The sequence below is a fragment of the Candida albicans genome, chromosome 5 (assembly GCF_000182965.3).
Source record: "Candida albicans SC5314 chromosome 5, complete sequence".
NCBI lineage: Eukaryota > Fungi > Ascomycota > Pichiomycetes > Serinales > Debaryomycetaceae > Candida > Candida albicans.
In genome coordinates this window covers 88311-108524 of record NC_032093.1, presented here as the reverse complement: position 1 = coordinate 108524, position 20214 = coordinate 88311, and the positions used below count along the sequence as shown (strand labels likewise).

At 31.4% G+C, this 20214-nt stretch overlaps 4 protein-coding genes across 4 annotated transcripts; 1 reads left to right on the top strand and 3 right to left on the bottom strand. All coding sequences in view use genetic code 12, as the record gives it.

The window, feature by feature from the left end:
- Window positions 1–574: 574 nt before the first annotated feature.
- CAALFM_C500530WA (uncharacterized protein) lies at window positions 575–2899 on the bottom strand (the record flags this gene model as incomplete). The annotated part of the gene is made up of 1 exon (XM_711682.1): window positions 575–2899. One exon carries the CDS (start codon window positions 2897–2899, stop codon window positions 575–577), a length of 2325 nt encoding a protein of 774 aa, XP_716775.1.
- Window positions 2900–3923: 1024 nt separating this feature from the next.
- Window positions 3924–5369, bottom strand: CAALFM_C500510WA (uncharacterized protein; the record flags this gene model as incomplete). Its single annotated transcript, XM_711684.1, has 1 exon — window positions 3924–5369. One exon carries the CDS (start codon window positions 5367–5369, stop codon window positions 3924–3926), a length of 1446 nt encoding a protein of 481 aa, XP_716777.1.
- A 5053-nt stretch (window positions 5370–10422) lies between these two features.
- Window positions 10423–13482, bottom strand: NAM7 (ATP-dependent RNA helicase; the record flags this gene model as incomplete). Its single annotated transcript, XM_711685.1, has 1 exon — window positions 10423–13482. The coding sequence occupies one exon, from the start codon at window positions 13480–13482 to the stop codon at window positions 10423–10425; it is 3060 nt and encodes a 1019-aa protein (XP_716778.1).
- Window positions 13483–14930: 1448 nt separating this feature from the next.
- On the top strand, window positions 14931–18644 carry BUD2 (Bud2p; the record flags this gene model as incomplete). The annotated part of the gene is made up of 1 exon (XM_711686.1): window positions 14931–18644. One exon carries the CDS (start codon window positions 14931–14933, stop codon window positions 18642–18644), a length of 3714 nt encoding a protein of 1237 aa, XP_716779.1.
- Between the last annotated feature and the right edge of the window lie 1570 nt (window positions 18645–20214).

Below are 20214 nucleotides of genomic sequence, written 5' to 3'. Positions count from 1 at the left end.
GTCCATTATTTGTATCACTTTTCCCCCTCCCCCAAAAGTCCACATCTTTGAACTCTTTTCTCGTCTGTTGAATATTTGTATTTTAAATAACTGCAAGGAGAAACCAAGGAGGGGGGGGGGGGCAAAATTCAGACCAACTGTCACAAACATGCAAGTACTACTTCTATACATATTTATTTTAATTATACCAGTAATTACGTTGAATCAATTCACATACAACTGTAGGGCCATGTTAATAATTTTTTATTTTTTGTTGTTTTAGAGGAGGAACGTATATGTACATTTTACATATTAAGCGAATGATGGAAAAAAATTATATCGGTTGTTATTACCCAAAGAAAATAGAAATTTGTAATTACACATACTTTATGCATACTTGTTCTCAAAACCGTTATTTTTCTTTTTTTTTTCCCTGCGAAAATTAAAAATTAATTCCATTTTTTAAATGGAATACTTAACCTTAAATTATGTTATACACAACATACTTACTTACTACTACTAAATAATTTCATTCTAAAGAATTTTTACTCTTTTTTTTTTCCTAGCAAAATAAATAAAAAATTAACAACCACCTTCACAATTGAGCAATAGGGATTCGGTGCCGATTTCTAATTTTTAAGCCAAGAGATTTACCCTGTGGTTTTCTTCGAATTCTTGAACTAAGAGAACCATCGTTGTTAGCAGCAGTATAATTTTGTTCACCATTTTCATTCCCAGTGAATCCTTCTGTTTTTTTGACTTTATTGTCATCATCAGACTCACCATTACCACCACCATTCAAACCCTGACCAACATTAGTATTGTTTTCCCCTGTGCCTATTTTTTTCCCTGGTTGATAATCTTCGTCAACTTCTTCAGACTCAGATTCCTCTTCTTCATCAGGTGGATATGCCACTTGTTTATCAATATATTCAACTTTACTTCCAACATGAATAAACGGAACATAATCATTAGGCTGTTTGGGTTCAACATAATCATCTTGGTCCCCAGTTAACATACACTGCTTTTTGGCTTCCATGGTGAAACTAGTCACTTTACAATAACTATTGCCATCCAACTCATTTTGAGAAAACCATCGAGTATCCAATCGTTGATACATTAAATCCATTTCTGGTACTTGTTTGATTTTTTCACTGACATGATGCCACCACTCAGTATTTAAACACCATTCCATGGGCCACATTTGTTCAGGGTCATAGACATCTCGAGCAGAATACCCGAATTCCCACACTGGTTCAGCCCCATCATTGATGAATGTGTTATCTAATTTGGTATAATAAGTGAAGGAATTAACCACACTAAAACTTTTCAGGTCTATGGCATAATACCTCCAGGCAGGGTTTACTCCCAGATATGGACTAATCAGAGGACCAACAAGGGCATGATTAATGGCACTCTCCAACTCCTTGGTGTCTGTTCCATCACCCCCATATTGAATCATAAATGTATCAACTTGAATGTGGCCGAAAAATATGGCAGCAATCACTTGTGGTGAAAACCGTTCGATAATTTGGGCAAACACTCTCGTTGGTAATGGCAATGATTGGTGATTTGTTGGCAAGTGAGCAACTATCCATACTCGTTGATGTATTCTTTCACTTTCAATCAATTCTTCGATAAGAAATTTCCACATACCAAATGAATCAATTGATAATACTTCCCAAAAGGCATACAAGTTTTTCACATTCCAAACATTGGAGTTTAAACAAATGATTTTCAAACCACGAGAAGTGACTAGTGAATAACCAATTTGGGAATATCTAACTTGTTTGGAAGATTCATGATCAATCCATCCTAATTCCAACCAGAGATCTGCTAAGAAATCAAATTGCCATTGGTACGAATTGGAATTTTCTGTTAGATGTTTTTGCGGCAATTGATTCATTGGGAAAATATCTCTTGTACCAAAAGTCGGGATTACGTCAACAGTATCCAAATAATGTTTAAGAATTCTATAACTAGTATCTTGGGAAATGATGTTTTTTGTTTTGCTCATAAACAGTCTGTCAGAATGGTCAACTGTCCCTCCAGTGAATAATGCAAATTCAAACGAAAGATGGTTTTGATGCAAATCACGTATACCTTGCATGGTACTGTTTAATAACAACGCTGGTGAATCACAGTTATATTCGCCAAATTGTCGAGCTGGTCTCCAAGTCGGTTTTTTGATTTTGGTGATATCCATATATGATCCTTTTTCAAAATGGTTTCTACTATAGCTACTATCAAAATACCCACCTTCTAAATTTTCATTAAAGTTAGGAGCTGAACCTTGCAAATTTCTACAATGAGGGGAACAACATAAACTTTGGGTACAATTGGCTTCAGCAAACATTTTGTAATCTGGTTGGAGGTTGATATCACTTATGTGCAATACATGGAAGGTCTCGCCACTGTTGTCTGGCGGTAAATAATTACGTGGTTTCAGTGGCCACAATCTACTCATGTCAACAAGTGGAGTCTCGGGTAATACCCCACAGTTTTTATCATGATAATAACAGAAATAATCGCCATCCAAACCTGATGGATTCATGAGGCTAACCATCTTGGTAAAGTCATTACCCATAGTACAGTAATCTTCACTGGGATAACCGTAATTCATATGACATTGGATTTCATCAAAACCAGATTCAACACACCAAGTGGAGAATATTTGTGGCACTAAATCAGGACGGGTTAAACTAATAAACTTGGCAACTTGCAAACGAGTTTTACATGTCATACATTCATTCAAGTCGTTGGCGGCATCGATATTGTGTAATTCTTGGACAGCTCGATTTACAATTTCTTCATCAGAAATGGCCAATTCCGTGGGTGGATAATAATTGATGGTATGTTCATTATATGAATAGATGAGCTGATAAATGGAAAATAAGGTGATGATTATGGATGGAAACATCTTTGGAAGTTTTGCAACAATGAATTTAGACAACTGGTTGACTTTTTTTTTCTTGTCTGGTTTTCTTGTCCTACCCCCCCTTTTTTTCCCTAGTGGTCAAAGTTAATTAAAACGTTTTGAATTACCGCCATGATAAGTTTGAGTTACTGGGAGAGCTTTCACTACTTGATGGCATTGTTGTGCATTCAGTGCTACTTTTAGTTTGGTTGATTTTGGAAATTACACCTGAATGTATGATACAAAGACAATTATATTCCAATATTACCCCTATATTCTGTTCAGCCAAGAAAACATTACCACCTAAGCACCTACATAGAGACAGAGTTGGTCCACCACTACAGATAACCACTAATATAGAACAAACAAACAAATAAACAAATAAAATTTTATTTATAATAGGATAACTAATATATAGGATATGGAAATAGGAGTATATATACATATAAAATACAAAATAAATACATCCAAGAAGCTTTGTTAGCATTCGAATAAAGATAAATATCTCTCTATTTGTACTTGAACAATGAACATAATGATTGCAAAAAAAAAAAACATTATAACATGAAAAAATACCAACAAAATAGAATATTCCCATTCCAAGCAATACTTAAAACAATGAAAAACATAATATAACATCAATAATCAGAAAAAAAGGCAAACGAAAAAACAAACAAAACGGCAAAACTTTTATTTTCCGGATTTTAATAAATGAATTGATTCCCAAGTAGTAATACAAATATAATTGGATTAAATATCCAATCCCCAACAATGATAATTCTAAAAGCAACAATGAATCAAATAAAATAAAATCAAATACTTTTTTATCTTTTTAATAGTACATAAATAGGATTCCTTTAACAAAAAAAAACACCTAACAAGACCCAAAATGGTTAAAAATCTCAACAATATAATAACCTTTTATATTTTTTTCGTCAATTTCCAACATCTTTTACCCCAAAAACCATATCGCTTCAACTGTAAATACAAACAATCTCCAACAAAAGTAACTAAAAAAAAACCCTGTTCACAGTGATTTTCTTTTGTTGAGTAAACTTTCATACAATTCCTCAATTTTAGTAATTCTCAGTTGTAAATTTTCATTATTTTGAGGATCTTGATTGAATAGCTGCTTAATTTGCCTAGTTAAATCTTTTTGTTCCAATAGAAACTCATTTGTGATGCTATTAATCTTATTGAAATGATCAGTAGTCAATTTTTCAAATTTTTTCTTGAATTGATTATTAGTTTTAATTAGAGTGGTTTCTAATTTTTTAATTCTTTGATCTAATAAATCTCCTAATGCAGCACCTTGATGGTTTCTTTCAACCAAAATTTCATTATTACTTGTCAATTCTTGTCTAAAACTGATTAATTGGTCTGTGATTGTTTGATGAAGTTGATTTGTATAGAAAGTTTCAACAACGGTTTGATTGGCAGCAGTGTTTGGTATTGGTCTTGATGAAGAGCTTGGAACTGGGCTAGTTATTACTGGTATGTGGTTATTGCTAGTAGTAGCAGTAGTAGCAGTAGTAGTAGCAGTAGAAGTAGAAGGAGTGGGTGTAGAAGTTGCTGGAGTACGAGCAGTTAGGTTAGAGTTTGGTTCTTCATCACTATTTAAATGAATCATATTTCTAATGCTAGGGTAGAATGTTGAAGTGGTTGTAGTAGAATTTTCTTGTACTGGTGGTGGATTAACTGGCTGCTGTTGCTGTTCTACTGGTTGTTGTTGTTGTTGTTGAGCCTGTCGTTCTATAGGTGCTGGATCTTGCTCTTCTTCTGGTGCTGGAGCTGTGTTTATAGTGGCAGCAACAAAGTTATTGGATTGAATTTTCAAATACTTGATTTTGTTACTCAATTCTTGTAATTCGTAAACAGCAGTTTCTAGTTCAGCAAATGTACTGTCCATACTAATATTATTATACAGATAATGCGTGTCTTCTTTTATTTCTGTCAATGAATCCGGAATCTCATGATATTGTATAGTTCGAACGCCATTCCTTCTTTGAGAATCTCTTCTACAAACAGCTTTTTTGATTGCAGTGGCGAGTTGCTTCTGCAACGTTCTTACCGTTGGAACGATAAAGTTAGTCTCGTGCAGATTTCTTTTGTATTCCATAAATTTGTGCCGGATTTCCTCCCATTTATTTGCTTGTGTAACACCACTATTTCCTAAGTATTTGAATGGGCGTATTTGGATGATAAAGAACATAATTATTTTTATATCTGCATTTGATAACTTTATCCGGTGAGGGTTGTTTGCAAAATTTGCAACTTTGGTCAATTGCTGTTTATTATTTTCTCCAATTGGAGCATTGTTGTTAGTAGTTGAATTTGGTCTAGATTCTGGTGCATTAGAAGGAACAGAATTACTTGTGGTAGTTTCATTTTCATTGGATATTGGGTTTAGTATCAATTCTTGAACTCTGGATCTGGATCTTGATCTTGATCTTGATGGTTGTTTTGGAGGCATAATATGTGTTAAAAATGGTGCTTTAGATTTCTAATGTGTAGTTGTAGCTGGGGTGTGGTTTATGAAAACAAATTGTCTGAAAAAAGTGGTAGTTTTTCAATTAAGTGGGTAATAGGTGGTAGAAATTTTAAAATATCAAAGCGACTTTTGGTTATAACTATGACTTTTTTTGGTAGTGTTTCAAATGGAGTGAATGATATGGTTAATAATATCAAATAATATAATAATTGACACAATTAGTAAATATTATAGTAACTGAATGGTAAGGGTCTAAGTTTTAGATTGTAATTAGTGGAAAATAAAAAGCCAAAAAAAACAACAAAAAAAGAAAAAGATGAAATTTGAAATATGGAACCAAAAAGTAGAAAAAAAAGGAAAAACAAAAACAAAAAATTATGCAGAAGGATAATACTGTTTGGCTTTGACAACAAAATGTAGTTTTAGTTGAAAATGAAGGAACGGTGGAATGATGGAATTGAAATTGAAATTTGAAAGGTTAACGCCAAAAAAATTGAATTGTGTATGTGTATGTGTGTATGTATGTATATGTAGTATGTGAGTGTGAGTGTGTATGTATGAAATCAAATCAAGTTTAAAAAAAAAGAAGTGTTGAAAACTCAAAAAAATAAAATCAAAGAATAAATTTTTTCTTTCTAGGGGGAGACAAAATTATTAGTAATTATAATTAGAATAATAAGTTTTGTGAAGTTATAATTAGTAATTCCCACCCAATTGATTAAGAAAATAACTAAATTACAGATCAAAAAAAACTATTGTAAGAATCAAGTTTCTTATGGTATGGATTTGAAAAATTTGTTTCTGTATACCTTTTTTTTTTGCTGCCGAAGTGAGTATGTTGTTGATGGGGAGGGGGTGATGGGATTATGTGTCGTAGTTGTCTTGTAAATTCTTGTTGGTGCTTTGTGTAATAAATATTTTAAGTCGAAATTTTAGTTTGTGACTCTGGCACAACTGAATCGAATGACAATAATAGTAAGAACGACACTAAAACTAAATTCGGTAAAAAATACACCAAAAAGATTATTATTATTTTCTGACTCCTTTTTGTGTGCAAGTATTAACGTGGATTTAGGTGGGTTAGGTGAATTTGGGTGAGTGTTGGGCGGGTGGGCGAGTGGAAGGACAAAATTCTCAATCTGGTGTCGTTGGAAGGGTGCGCGTGTGATGGTTGCTAGGGTGCGAAAAAGAAAAGAAAAAGAAAAAAAATTTTCCTATTTCAAATTAATTTCTAAAACAAAAAAATACTTCTTTTAATTGACAAAAAAGAAACCTAATCAAAAGGTAGTGAAAGAGTTGTTGTGATTAGGGCAATTGTTTCCGAATGACTTGAAAATGGTATATTGGAATTGAAATCTCTTTAATAACAAGTAAGCTTTTTTAAATAATTGAACAGAGAAAGAGAGAGTAAGAAAGAAAAGAGAAAAAGAAAAATCTAAACATTTGATTTGATTTGAATCATTTTTAAAAGGAAAACTGATTTAGTTTTAAATGATTTTTTTTTTTTTAGTTTTGTCTAGTTGTTACCCTTTTTCCTTCTGGATAAAGAAATAACCTTTAAAGATTTTCTGATTTACTCTTGTTGATATATAACAACAGATACACAATTTTATTGGGTTTTCTTTTTTGTTCTATTATTGATATAATGGGTGTTTGTGATAAGTCAATGCCAATTATTATCTGGTCTGCTTTTTCTATTATAGAATGTGTTGATTTTGTTCCACATCTTTATAAACTGTTGGTGTGTTTAGTCAATTTAGCACCGTAGGTTTCTAACCATCTAGATATTGTCATTATTCTCCCAGGCGACTGAATGGGGGTGGGAGAGCCGAGGATAAAATATAAGGCGACAAAGAAACAGAAAAAAAAAGTAGAACAATCGGACTGTCGGCGGCACGTATTACCACTAAAATCTGAAACATTAGGCCTCGATCCTTGGATTTATGTTAGTATTTGTGGAACTTCTCTTCATAGTGGGAATGACAAAATTGAAAAAAAAAAGAAACAAAGAAAAATTAGTAATAATGAAAAAAAAACGGTTTGATTATTAAAACAGGTGTTTTGAAATCAATTTTCATACGTATCTGTGTAATTTATTTTGTTCAAGTGTTCATTCTAGTTTTTCCCAATTGAAAAGAAGTTCATTGTTCGAGCTCAATTGCATTATGCATGACACACATAATTAACGCTATTTAATTTTTTTTTTTTGCTATTGTGCTCAATTATATAGATATACAATAACTACAAAGGAAATAGAATTTACTTTCTATTGTTTTTGATTATGCATACTCTCTTTTTAAGTACTTTTGCTGTTTAGGGGGGATTGTGGGTGAATGGTTTGTGGTGGTGATGGTTGTGATAACCGCGTCGTTGATAGTTGGAGGCGAAAGTCAGTTGGTAAGGCGAATTTTAAGGACGCGTTATTCCCAATTGACAACCAGGGTTAATTGAATTCCCAATGTTATGAGATCAGACATAAATTGGGTCATTTTTTCACTTTTTTGGGATTTTCCACCAACAACGTTCACATTTTTTTAGTTTTGATTTAGTTCTTAACCACAAAATCAAAACCAAAACCAAAACCAAAAAAAAAAGAATTTGCTCATTCGTGATTAATAATATATGTGAGGGCGTGTGAGTGTGTGTGTATATGTGTCAAAGAATTCCCTGTTAAAAACTTCATTTAAATTTATATTGACTTTAAAAAGTTAAAACAGTGGGAAGCGGAAGGATATTGATATCCACACACCGATCAACCGCCCATCCCCCCTTTCTTTTCCCTCCGTTCCCCCAAAAGATTTTCTTTCTCCCCCTAAAGAAAAGAATAAACAAAAAAATATTTTGAAGCTTCTCTTTTAAACAATGTAAATCTTCGAAATCAAAATCAAATTAACTTGACTTAGACTTTGTTAACAATCAAAATTTTCTTGGGTAAAGTTGGACAAAATTAATTTGCATTTTAACATGCTTTACATTATAGAACTTTATAACGCAATACCAAGAAAAAAAAATTTTTTTGACATGTATCGAAACACTTATAGAGTATGTTTTTTTTTTCTTTATACGTAGTCCAATATCTTCGTTACTAGAAAATGGAACCTACATTGTAAGACAAACTTTTACTTGTATTAATAAAAGCATACATAATTAAAAGACAAACAACAACAACGGCCAATTCTATTATTCATAGAATGAGTGGAAAATTTTTCGCTTGATTTGGTTGTGAACGTAAATTTTAATTTATTTTGTGTGTGATGGTTACCATTACAACCACCACCACAACAGAAATATTAGGCTTAAATGAATTTTCTCCTTCCTTTTTCCATTTTCTGCCGTAAATCGCCAATTTTGCTAGTTCACATTAACCAATCACAACGGTTGTAATACTTGCTCTAAGTTCGGATTCGGCATTTTGTTATTTTTATTTGTCATATTTCCTAAACTTGTTCTGTTTAAGAGGCGGGTTCTGTTAAGTGAATAGAATTTTTTTACCTTCACACGCTCTTATTGTATGGTCACGCACTACTTTGAGCAGTGGTCATTGTTCCCCTGACTTAATTGTCCTATGACCAAAACTCTTTGGTCAGGGCGGGGGGGAAAGAGATGTTGTAAAAATGAAGCGAGAGGGGAGGGGGGGAGGCAACTCATCGAAACTCCTTGATTTGTCTGCATGGTTTAATGAAATCAGTAATACATTAGATCCTGATTTTACCCAACAAAATGCATAATCTATATAGAAATTTGGTTACAAAACAAAAGCAATCAATGGGTTCTATCTGGCCATTAGTTAATTGGGAATCAGTAATTCTATATAGTTATTTCATTTTTTTGGTATAATTTATGAGCCAAATCTGAAGAAAAAAAATGTGCTGTTGTACTAAAAACATCAACTAAATACATTCTCTAAGTGACATATCATATCAATTAGTCTTGATAATCAGAAAATTGAATGAGTCTTAAGCTGAAACTGATATTTTCACTCTCTTTTCCATTATACCTTTGAATTAATCTTTGAGGTTTTGATTTTTTTGTTTATAATTACAAAATGATTTTTTTTGAAGGCCGCAGAAGAAGGAGTGGAGGGAGTGGAGTAAATTACTTGACGTGTACCAATGAACATAATTCAATTATAAAAGAATATAATTAGCTATTATAATTAAATCATTATACAATAGGACACTTGCTGCAAGTATTACTTTTGTTGCATCAATTTGAAACAAATTATTATGAATCTAGACTTTTTTTGATAATAATTATGATACCTGGTTTTGTTACTTAATGGCCAACAAATAAATCCAGAATGGGAAATCCAGGATGGGGATTCTTTGTATTCCTATTATTATTAAGAGATTCGTGCCGTATTTGTTGGGCATTACTTCTCTTAGCACAATATTTTAAAATGTTAATTTGTATAGTTCTTGTCATTCTCGGTAACTTGAAAAGTACTCGGGATGGGGGAATTGATTGGCTTAGAAAGGAATACCTCTTATGATATCATACAAATCTAGAACTTCGGGTTATCTACTAAATCTCTTTATCGTTTAAAAATAACCTTCCTGCAAATATTTTCGATAATGAAGACTTGGTTTCAGATATCAATGAGTTTCACCGACCCACGTAAATAAATAACAAAGTATGTTATATGCACCAAGTATCTTAGATTAATAGTAACCAGAGGTATGACATGAAAAACTTGTGCCGTATACACCAAAGGCCCAATTGTGATTATATCAGTACTATCTTATTTCAATCGTATCGTCTTATTACACAAGTGGAAATATAATTCCTACAATAAACTGAATAACTTACATTGTTTAATCATATGTTAACTAAAACTAATTGTTTAGTTTCCATTTTTTTTGTTATGTGTTTCATCGTTCGATGAAGCACTGTTTCAATTATTTTTCGTTTCGGAAAAATACAAGGGGTGGGGTGGAGTGTCATAAAACATGGATAAGACCTATAGATTTCACAATTATATACTTTCACTACATCCTAAAACACCTACTATTACAAACAGAAACACACTTATGCTTTAAAAATTCAATCCAGCAGCAAATGTACTAGTGATACTTTTAATATCATCTTCAATATTATTACCATCATTAGTATATCTTCCACCACCATAATTTTTATCAATCTTATTTAATTTATTATAGAAATTGGCACTCAAACTATTATCACCGTCGAAAACTTGTTGTCTACCATTCAAAGCAGGCCACATTTCTTCTTTTATATTATTATTATTATTATTCCCATTGTGACCGCTTTTATGAACAATAGCACTATTGTCATAGGATAAAATACTAGCACTATCAAAATCTGTCACTGAATTGATTGTCGAAGCAACACCAAATTTACCTCTCCGTTGACGACCATTAGAATAATTATTGCCATTATTGTTTGAAAATGCTGAAGTGGTTGGTCTCATATTATTTGTATTCAATTGTACCATTGATAATTGTAAATTATCTAATGGACCATCAACAAGACACCCTTTTTCACGGAAATGAATCAATAAATGATTCCATAATCTATTACGACACAAGGATCGAGGATTACCTAAAATCACTAACCCATATTTGGCCCTTGTTAAGGCAACATTTAATCTTCTTGGATCACTTAAAAACCCAATACTTTGAGAATCATTAGCACGAACACAACTTAAAATAATAAAATCTTTTTCACGACCTTGGAAGGCATCAACACTAGTGATTTCTACATTAAGATATTGATCACGTTTATCCAACAATGTTGAATTGACCAGCATAAATTGCACCAAATAAGCTCTTTGACCTTCATAAGGTGTAATAACCCCAATTTGTTCCGGTTTAATTCCATCTTTAAATAATTTAGTAATGATTTTTTCAACATTCATGGCTTCAACTCGATTCAAATATGAATTACCACTAGCACTCAATTCTTCACGACCATAATTGGCCCAAAACATCATTGGGGTATCAATAACTGGCCAAGGAAATGTAGATTCTTCAATTAATCTATCATCACTAGTGACCCCATTTTGTAATGATCCTTCATAAAACATATTACTTGGGAATTCAGATAAACATGGATGCATTCTATATTGCACTTCCAATCTAATAGGAACATGTCCTAAAAACACCAATCTTTCAAATAATGATTGTTTTAATCCGGCATCCGCAGCTTTTTTATCTAATATAACTGGTCCCAATTGTTGATGATCACCCACCAATATAACTTGCTTAGCTCCCTTAACAATAGGGATTAAAACTTCTGGTTCAGAAGCTTGAGTACTTTCATCAATTAAAACTGTTTTAAATCTAAATTGTGATAATCTTCTATCAGCAGCACCAACACACGTACAACAAACAACTTCAGCTTTATTTAAAACTTTCATTTCTGAGGATCGAGAAAGTTTTAAATAATTATTGGTATCAGCCACAGATAATTCACCAACTTGATTTTTCAATTTAATCAATTTTTTCAATTCACCTTTAGCATTACTATTGACCAAATTATGTAATGCTAAATGACTCACGGAACTTTCAACATCTTCACGTGATTTGGCGGTTAATCGAACTACATTTAATCCCAACAAGTCTAATTTTGCCGCTAAATGATCAACAGCAACATTAGAAGGAGCACATACCAAAATTTTTTGTTTGTTTAATTTTGATAAATGATAAATAATTGTTGCTGAAGTAACTGTTTTACCTGTCCCTGGTGGACCTTGAATTAATGATAATGGTCTTTGTAAAACCGTTCTAACAGCATTAGTTTGAGATACATTCAATTCAGTTAATTTTGGATGAGAAAATTTTTTCGGTAAATCAATATCAAATTCAATAGGTAAAACTTCATGTCCTAATAATTTATGATAAATAAATGATGAAACCGATTCTTCATCAGTAGCAAAATCTTTCATTGCTTGTTGCATTCTGTCGTATGAAGTACCTTTCCAAACAAATTCAGCCGTGAAATCAGTGGTTAATTGAGTTGGTGGAATGATTTTCGATGGATTTAATTCTAATGTGAATTCTTCTTGATATGCGTTTGGTAATCTCAAAATATATCCATGACCTTCCCATGGTTCACCTTGATTCCCACTATATCTCAAAATGATTTCATCACCTACTGCTACTTTTAAATCACTAGTTTCAAAAGTTGACAATGTAAAGGAAGCTAAATGTCTATTATTTAATCCTAATGCCCATTTAACTTGAATGTGTTCTAATGCTTGTGATTCTTTTAAATTCTTATCATAATCACCTTCTAATTTAACTAATGGTCCAAATGATCTTTGATATTGGAAAGCATCGTTATATCTCATCAAAATTGGCAAAACTTCTTGTTCTGCTTCCTTATTGTTGTCAATGTCATTAATTGTTGCAGCACGATTTAATCTCCATTGAGCTTCTAATTTGGAGATTTGTTGTGGTGTAATCAATCTTGCTTCAATTAAATCATCTTCAGTTGGAGGAGGTGCCAACCACGACAAAAATTGTCTATCTTCAATTAATGCCTGCCATTCACTAGTGTCCCAATTGACATCTTTAGAACGAGCACATGGTAAACGACACAATATCACAACAACTGATTCTTGTTTAGCACTAACAAATCCTAGAATGAAAACATTCTTGTTACCACAATTGTAACATTCTAAAGTTGTATCTCCCAATTCAGATTCTTCATGAAGACTCACTTGATTATGACGAGACATGATTAGATGAGTGACAATATGAGAACTTGAAGAATTTGTTTTCGCATTACAAAACCATTTATTACATGTGTTACATTTAATCACAGAATTAGGATTATGGATTCCACAGTAAGCACATGCATGTTCATAATGTTGTTCTGAGTCTTCATCGGTGTCGTGGGTAGCATATGAATGTACTGCCTGTTCAATAGGATGATCAGAAGTATATTGCTCATCTTGTAATTGATTCAACAATTCTTGTTCATTGTATTGATTAATAGTATCAGTTTCTGAACCATTCCCATCGTTGATTAATCCATTATCACGGGTGGAGATAATGTTGGACGCAGTTGAATTGAAATCTTCAATGTCGTCGTTACTCTTATCAAAATTATGGAAAAGTAAATTACTCATTGTATCAGTTGAGGGATTAAGTCTAAGTGGAAATTAAAGTTTTTTTTTGATTAGCTAGATCTTGATAGTGTCTCGTTTAAGCTGGTTTGAGGTTTGATTGATCAAATTTATTGGATACGGCTTGCTTTGCCCTTGCTTTTATTATTATTATTGTTGTTGATATCTTCTTTCTAGAGAATACTGATATTATTGGATGAAGGTAAGGGGAAGTTAGGTGTATTTGGTTTAAATGATTTTTATAATTTAAATCAATACATTTGAATGAAATAATCAATTATCTTTATACTATTAAACCAAAAAAACTGAACGTTAATTGAGTATATATTGGGATGGGAAGTAAGTATCTGATTATTAAGATTGGTAAATTTTTTTTTATTGCCTGTGATGTGTGTGTGAATGTCAAAAAATTTGATGATTCATTGATAGAAAATTTTTTTTTCCCTTGTCAATTCACGTGTACATTGTTGTGATTTACACGACCCCAGTTCAAGTGATAATACTGGTTATCATTTTTGTCATTTCAACAATTCAATGTCTCTGCATGTTGCTGACACTGATTGATTCGTTGCTCTAGGGTGTTAAATGTTAATAAATAAAATCTGTGACATTGATGTAGTTATGCACATTTAATTAGATCCTTAGAATTAATTATTGTCTTTCGTTAAGAAAAAATTGATCCTGATATTTCCAAATCAAGTTAAGCCGACAAGATAGTATCAAGGGCCACAAATGAGGTGCTATTACATTATAATACACTATGAATAATCCAATAACTAGGTACTTTCTAACCAATTCGCCAAACATACTCCAATATAATTCGCTAAATACATAATTTTGAATATTTTATTTTATTACACGTAAACGATTAGAATTCGTTCATACAGAATATGACATGTTCCATTCCATTATTACTACTTTAAAAAAATTTTCCTTAGCTTTGTGTTATTATTATTTAATGATTTCGTCTGTTTTCTTCCTTATAATAAATATTGGGTTGGCTATATGTTGTTGCATGGTGCGTGTATCTTAGGCATATTACAATTTATTAGTTAGCGTGTCCCACCCTCAATTTAAAAACAAAGGAATTTAAAAATTCTAAAAAAAAATTAAATAACGACGTTCAAAAGGACAGGAGAAAAAAAAACATGAGACAGACAGCCCTCAATCAAGACAACTTATCAATAACTCATAACAATCCCCTTTTTTTCATCAATTAGGTGTTTAATCCAATACCAAAATTTATTTCAGTTCTATCCTATATATAATATATATATATTGTATTTGTTTGTGTGTGTTTTCCTAAAAACCCAAGTTTGATTTGTTGTTTTGTTTTGTTTATACCCCAAAAAAAATTAATCCCCATTTAGACTGTGTACGGTTATCCACATTTTTAAATTAAAACTATCTGTATTATTATTACTTATAAAGATAATCTATCATCCCTAATAATGCCTCCAGCTTATCAATCTGCATTTCATAAAATCATTTCTCGTGATAAAGGAGTATTTGAAGGTCACAATTTCCTTGTTTCAGTTGACACAATAAATTGGATTCATGTCAATACATTGACAATCACAGAACAAGGCCAATTATTTTCATCTGATTCAAAAGACAATCATTATTTGTTACTACAATCTTTACAATCTTGTTTTATACAAATTTATCCTGATTCAAATATATCGGGGTCAGGTAAAAGTTCCATTTCTCAACCACCACCAACAACTTCCACAAGACGTAATTTATTAAGAAAAAGTAGTAATTTGAATTCTTCAGATCAACTGCACCTGAAGTCAAGTGAAGACAATGAACATCAACCACCAGCGATTCTTATAAAGACTTTTGATAATGATAAACTATATATAAGGATACCTTCAAAAGCAAATTTTGGTAATCTATTGAGTTGTCTTATGGTGTGGCAAAATTTAAAACCTCAGGGGTTAGCCAAAAAATGGTATTGTGAAAATAAAGTTATTGAAGGATTCAATCCCAATGCCCCAATTTATGAATTATTGGTTTGTCGATTTAAAATTTATGGACCATTACCCAATAAATATAAAAATTTGAATATTGTCCCGGGACCTAAAGCACCCGTGTATCAACAGAAAATGGATGATTTTAAAGCCAATTTTGATAATTCCTATATAATAACTCCACAAATACTGTCAGATAATCATAATAGTATCAATGAAGGTTGGTTTTATGCCATGGGGGCATTGAATTCTCATGGGATTTTAAATTTTATAAGTGAATTAGATGGGACTTTATTATATTCGATTGATATAAAGCAGATTTTGTCTAGTGAAATTAGAGAAATGCATAATTCGATTTTCAATAGTTCAAATATCTTATTTATTGGACAATTGAAAGAACTACGTTATAATAATGTTATAAGAACATTAAGTACCTTGACTCCTGATCAATTATTGACGCCCTTTTTAACACGTGATGGTAAAATCATTCCTAATAATCAAAGAATTTTGATTGAATTCCCCTTACACATTGATTTAGAAGATTGGTTTGTTGGATTAAATTATTTTGCTAAACGAGAATACATTGGATCGTTTGATAATGAATCAAAACTTATTCATAACGTTGAACATCCTCAATTATATGATTTTTCCAAAGCAAATTTCCGAGTATCGAAAAAAATGTCTATTGACATTATTGAAGCCAAATTTGAAAATACTGAAACTAACAAACTGGGGAAAATTTATGCAGAAGTAAGAATGTGGGGGTTCCCATGGTCTAGAACGGCAATTGTTAATCATACCAATAATCCATTTTGGAAAGAAGAGTTTCTGACTGATCTACCGATCTCAACCCAAATGGTACATATTTTAATTAAAAAATGTTCTTTTAATGATTCATCTTATTCAACTGGTGATAAATTAATTGGTACGGTTTATGTGACACCCGATATTTTGACCAAACAAATCAAAACCACTTCGACTATTATGACTAGTAGTGAATCTAGTCAAGCTATACAAATGAATACGGTGCCGTTATCTAGTATGGCATCGAATCTGAATGCTGGATTAGATATTGTTAGATTGACTATTAATGATCCCAACAATATCCCCATTGGGAAATTACTATTAGAAGTCCATTTACAAGAATATCATATTCTTTCACCCCTGGTATTCAAACCATTAGAAAAAATGCTTGTTAATGCCCCCATGAAAGATTTGATCAAGTTTTGTAATGAAAATGTCCCTTCATCAGATTTTGAACGTGTTAGTTTGGTATTGTTAGATATTTTCCAAAGTCTTGAAGTAGAAGATGATTGGTTCAAAAGTTTAATGGAAGTAGAATTAGTTAATGTTGATATTATGACGAGGAAAAATTATCATCAACGTAATAGTCAAGATCAAGCAGTTTCTAATTCCAAGACACAACAACAATCTTCACATAATAATGTGTTCAATACATTATTTCGAGGATCATCGATTTTTTCTAAATCATTAGAAAAATATAATTTACGTATTGGACAAGAATATCTTGAAAAAGTATTTGGAGATTTCTTTGCTAAAATTAGTAATGAAAAGAAAAATTGTGAAGTTGATCCAAGATATGTCAGAATACAAGAACGTGCTTTACGAAAGGGGAAAAGCATTCATGAAGCTACTGGGTTAGAGAATGGGCAAAATGAAGATGTTAGTGATGATGACGACGACGATGATGACAATAGTAGTGATGATGATGCTGATTACAATGCAGAAAAGGAACGTGAAAGAAATGAAAGAATTAAACAAATGGTGGAAGAAAATTTCCAAAACTTGTATGGATACGTTGAAGAGATTTGGTATAAAATATATATAACATCGAATGATTTACCTGATCAAATAAAATTACAATTGAAGAATTTCCGAACTAAAGTTGAATTAGTGTGTGATCCTGAAGATAAAGTTACTAGTTTGAATTGTTTATCAGCATTTATATTTTTAAGATTTTTTTGTCCGGCGATATTGAATCCAAAATTATTTTATTTAGCTAAAAATCATCAAACGGGTAGTACACAAAGAACATTGACATTAATTGCCAAAATATTACTTAATTTTGCTAATCGACAAGAATTTAGTCCCCATAAGGAACCACATTTAGTAAGAATGAATGTTTTTTTAAGGAAACATACACCAGAAATTTATGATTATTTTGATAAATTGACGGGTCGGAAAAATGATTTTAATGAAAAAATATTGGATTTAAGTCATGAAGTTAAACGATTTGATTTAGGTTTAGATAAAACTTCTAATGAATTACCCACAACTCCTTATTTGATTGATAAATATTTGAGATTAACGGAAATTGTTCATTTATTGGATTATAGTAAATATGTCAAAAATATTGGTAATAACAATAATGGTTCAATGAGTAATTTAGGGACCCCAGTGAATAGTCCATCAAGAGATATGGAAAGAGAACAAGATCGTTCACGTTCACGATCACAATCAGGAACACCAGATTTAGATCCTATATTAAATTTAAGTGATTTAAAATTAAATTATGAAAATAAATATCAAATTGGATCATTAGAATTTGAGAAACTGGAATTTCTTGAATTGACTGGTGATAATGAAACTGAAGGATTTATTAAATCATTATGTAAAGGTAATGAAGAAATTTTTTCATTTATAAATTCTAATATTACTTTAAAAGATATTCAAAAACAAAGTACAAAAATCATGAATAAAATTCAAGAATTGGAAATTTATTTAGAAAATTATGAATTTCCTAATAATTATAAAGATCAAATTATATGGGATTCGTTCACTGATGATATTATGAATAAATGTTGGTTAGATACTAGTAGAAATTGTTTGATTTATTCTGATCATGTTCCTTCATCAAATAATCAATATAAAAAATTGGTCGATCATGCATTTTCAGGATTAAAATTGAAATTTAATGATCATCAGAAATTAAATGGTAATTCTACAATGAATTCATTAATAAATAATGGTGGTATGGGGAATAGAAATGGTCATGATGTTAATGGTCACAATAATAATAATAATAATAATAATAATAATACTGGAGATGGTTATAATGAAACTGATCGTAATCAAAGATTAAGTTCAACTTTTAGTACTATTAGTATTGGTAGTGCTATTAAACCAAATACTTCAAAGAATCCATTCAAAAAATGGTTACGGAAAAATTGATTCCAAGAAATTGAAAGAGTATTGACATTGATGTGTATATATTTATGTGTTAATTTTGTAATTTAATATATTATGGTTTTGCAAAAATAGCCAATAACCCTTGTATGTGTGTTTGATTGATATGCAGATTAAGATTTGTTGTTTTGTATTCATACAAGATCAAAATCAACCACAAGACATGAAAAGTTTATAAGATCATATTTGATAGATAGAAAAATATGGATCACGTGGGGTCTATAAAATGGTTAGAGATCATCATCATCGGCGCAAAAAAAAAAAAAAGATCTGCATAGTTTAAAAAATCCTTAATGATGAAAGAGCGATAACGGTAGTAAGGAATTCGGCTTTCTTCGGAACCAAACTAATTTCTTTCTGTCTGAGAGAAAAACAAAAAAATAAAAAATACCGCAAGATCAAATTCCCTAACCACCACAAACAAAAGTACAATGACATGATAAGGATGTATCAATTATAAGAAAGTCTAAGTAGTTGAGCCTTGGTAGAAATGACTTCATACGAACTTATGAGGGTTGTAAAAAATTTTGTGTAGTAAGATAAATGAGGGGAGAGAATGGGGAGGGGCGGGAAAGAAAAGAAATAGGGGTCGAAGGAAAACTAGTGCCTTTTGGTTTATCTATCGGCTTGAACTCACCGCCGTTATGACGTGTCTCGTTAAAAAAAAAATAGGAGGAAGGTGAATAAAAGAAAACTGTTACGCCGGTTAATTGATTATTAGGGCATCTCACTGATTAAGAATTAGAGATGACTCTCCCCCATGTGGTGAATATATGCAAATTGACCGTTAGTTATTATTGCTATTGCCATTGTGAGTTGATTGGTTGGTTCGTTAGTTGTTGTTTCGTGTAGAATGTAATAAAAATATATTTAAGCGACTCCGAGCAAAGAAAAAAGAAAGAAAAGAAATTTGTTGAATTATTTATGGCACTTGTACACGCGCGCGCACAGTTAAAATTTCTTTTTCTTTATTGTTTACAAATTTCTCAACAAAATTCTGTTACAGAAGAAGAAGAAGAATTATTCCTCATACAACGACGACAGTTACTAAATATTTTTTTTTTTTTGCAATACACGTTAATCTTCGAATGGGATTTCCTCACACACGAACAGAAGCAACAACAACAACAACAAATTAGGAGACCGCCGCCGCAGCAATAAGATTATTTGTTGTTGTTGTTGTAGAATTGAATCTTTTTCTTTTCGAATTTTTAACGTTGTAATTGATAATTCATAAATGGATTGTGATTTTAAAGTAATAAAATCGTTTATCTTAGTTAATCTTTTTTTCTATTATCTATTACTACAACACATATCCGAGTTTTCAATCTTTTTAGTTTGTTGTTTTCTTTTTTTTTTTGCCTTGTTCTTTTCACACACACACAGTAGACACACCCACACAGTTTCAACTTTCATTGCTTTTTTTTCTTTGCTTTCTGTTTTTTTTTTTTTTCAATATCCTCTCTTTTTTTCCCTTTCTTCTTTATAAAACTTGTTTATTCCTGTTGTATTTTCAAAATTGATTTATATATCATCTTTTATTTGGATACACAAT